Genomic DNA, 2,743 nt, shown 5'->3' on the forward strand with positions numbered 1-2,743 from the left:
GTTGGACTTTCGTTGCACTCATTTTAATGTAATATGTAGCTTGGTTCCTAATGACTATTTGATCAGAATGAGAATGCGAAGCAATCTGGTGCTTACATGAAGGGCGCGGTTCCAGGAGACAGAAATAGAATTCTGACATTTTAATTTAATTTTTTAACATCTAGAATGTGCTGGTTAATAAAGTCTAATATTTGTCATCTTCCTACTTGCAAATATGACGATATATTATGCTTATTAATCTTTTTCTATTTTAATGTCCCTGAAAAATAGGTGACCTTTCCAACAATTGAAATCTAGAGCTTAAAAACACATAGAAGATGGATGAAACCATAGAGCTTTCACCTGATGGAAACTCCTTGATCAAAGCTGTGTATCACAGCAGACTTCGTCTCACAAGATTGCTGCTAGAAGGTGGGGCATATATCAACGAAAGCAATGACCGCGGTGAAACCCCCTTGATGATTGCTTGTAAGACAAAGCATGTGGACTGTCAGAGTGTGAGTAAAGTAAAAATGGTGAAGTATCTTCTGGAAAATAAGGCAGATCCAAACATTCAGGATAAATCTGGGAAGACAGCCTTGATGCATGCCTGCTTGCAGAAAGCTGGCCCTGAAGTTATTTCTTTACTGCTTAAAAATGGAGCTGACTTAAGTTTACAAGACCATTCTGGCAATTCAGTTCTTGTTTACTCGGTGAATTCAGAGGATAAGGAAAGCCTCAAAGTTGTTCTAGACGCCTGCAAAGCAAAAGGGAAAGAAGTCATTATTATTACAAAGGATAAGTCTCCATCTGGAAAGCAAACAACTAGGCAGTATTTAAACGTGCCGCCTCCTGACAATGAAGAATGTCTGTCTCCAAGTTCTTGCACTTCTCCATCAGATGTAGAAGTTAAAACCTCTCCATCTCCACAAGAAAACTCAAAAGGTACAGAAAAAGCTCTGTTTAACTTCAAAGAGCCTCATCATTCTGGAAGAAAGGAGGATATACCTAAGCCACCCTCTCCTTCTAGAAAACCTCAGATGCAGCACATGTGTTCTGACCCTTGGGTGAAGGCTCCTTCCTCACTTTTTGACCAGAACAGAATCTCCTCTTTACAAGAAGACCTGCAGGATATAACTCCAGAGGAAGAACTGTGCCTAAAAATCAATAACCTTTCCCTGTCCAAGAGATTTATCACCCGACATCACAGCATTGATATAAAGGATACCCTTAACTTCTTGAAAAGCTTTGAGCAAACTGCCTCCAGAAAAATGTCATGTGATGAGATAAATTCTCATTCACTCTTTGGTGAGGCAAACCACACCCAGAGTGAAATTCCTGTAGATCAAAATTCAGATTCAACCCCAATGAGCTTTGTATCCACGCTAAAGAACATTGTTCAGAGAAGAAACCTAGGGGCAAATCATTACAGCTCTGATTCCCAATTGACTAGAGTAGGACCTCCTGTAGAAGACAGTAAGTCACTTCTAGGGAAGAAAAAGCTTCTCTCCCCTTCTCCATCTTTGTCATCAAGTTCCAGAGAACTGATAGAAAACATGCCTCCAAATCTATTGAGCAGGAAAAACCATGCTATGTTAGAGAGGCGTGGGTCAGGAGCCCTTGTTTCAGATCATATGGCTCAGGTTAGACCTGGCTTTCTACCCCCTTTAAATGTGAACCCTCATCCTCTGATCTCTGATAGCTATAAGATGTCTGCAATGGTCCCTTATGGGCAGAAAACCCTCATTCCAACAGCACCTGCTTATCCCAAGGACTTTAAAAATAAGACTCTGTTGACGAGGAGGCAGTCGTTACAAACCGAGCAGATCAAGCAACTGGTGAACTTTTAACAGATTGGCATGCAACCATGGTATACAACTTGTACATACAAACAGCATTTTTCAACACAAGCGTTGACTGCACCAAGTTCTTGGTAGCGAGAATGCAGCATATCCATTTCTGTAACTCATTATGAAACATCTGCCTTGAGATTCAGTGGCAAAGATATGCTGCAAACTACGTATTTACAATATTGTTGCCTTTATCACAGACTTAAAAATGAGAAAACTGTGGATATATTCCTCCATAGTGTGCACCCGAGGCATACGTAATACAAACCTGATTCCCCGCCCCCCGCCCAATTAAGTTCTAGACTTAGCCTTCTCCAATCCATCTAACGGGTGCCTTATGTCAAGCATGTGACCACATCTGAAGAGTTAGGTGGGCTAAATTCGGTGCAATGCAGCAGAAAGGTAGACTGTACAATGGCTATTTGCCATTATAGCCCTTAACGCTAGTGGATTTTAATGGCTTGTTAGTAACTCTGTGTTGCGTTGTGGCCAACGTCTATTATATTGTTCTTAAATTAATTTAACATTTTAAAAAGGTTACAAACACTAAATGAGACAGGTACATAATAAACCTACCTACAACTCAAAAGTGGAATTTGCAAAAATAAAACAAAATACTGTACCATTTTGAAAAAGAGCTACAATTTGATCCAACTACATAACAGATAGGACAGCTGGCTTAATATCTATACACACTTCTTCAATGTTTGTAAAGTGAATGTTTTCTTCCTATTTAGTTCTCCATGTCTATCTGCCTTTTCCCATGGAGATGGTGAAAATCAGCCAAGATTATTTTGTTGCATTAAACACATACAAATTATCAATTTAAAGTATTTAATAGCATCCAAATAGTTTTATATGGCCATATGCACAGACCCTCAAATGCATGAGACCTAGTGATATATGTGAGAATT

At 39.4% G+C, this 2,743-nt stretch overlaps 1 protein-coding gene across 1 annotated transcript; it reads left to right on the top strand.

The window, feature by feature from the left end:
* Window positions 1-293: 293 nt before the first annotated feature.
* On the top strand, window positions 294-1,863 carry ANKRD34B (ankyrin repeat domain 34B). Its single transcript, XM_056848686.1, has one exon. It carries the CDS (start codon window positions 318-320, stop codon window positions 1,827-1,829), a length of 1,512 nt encoding a protein of 503 aa, XP_056704664.1. The 5' UTR covers window positions 294-317; the 3' UTR covers window positions 1,830-1,863.
* The last annotated feature ends 880 nt before the right edge of the window (window positions 1,864-2,743 follow it).

The sequence above is a fragment of the Euleptes europaea genome, chromosome 4 (genome assembly GCF_029931775.1).
Source record: "Euleptes europaea isolate rEulEur1 chromosome 4, rEulEur1.hap1, whole genome shotgun sequence".
Lineage (NCBI taxonomy): Eukaryota > Metazoa > Chordata > Lepidosauria > Squamata > Sphaerodactylidae > Euleptes > Euleptes europaea.

What these genes read in the sequence shown, in the direction of transcription:
- ANKRD34B (XM_056848686.1), top strand. Translation starts at nt 318, where the DNA reads ATGGATGAAACCATAGAGCTTTCACCTGATGGAAACTCCTTGATCAAA.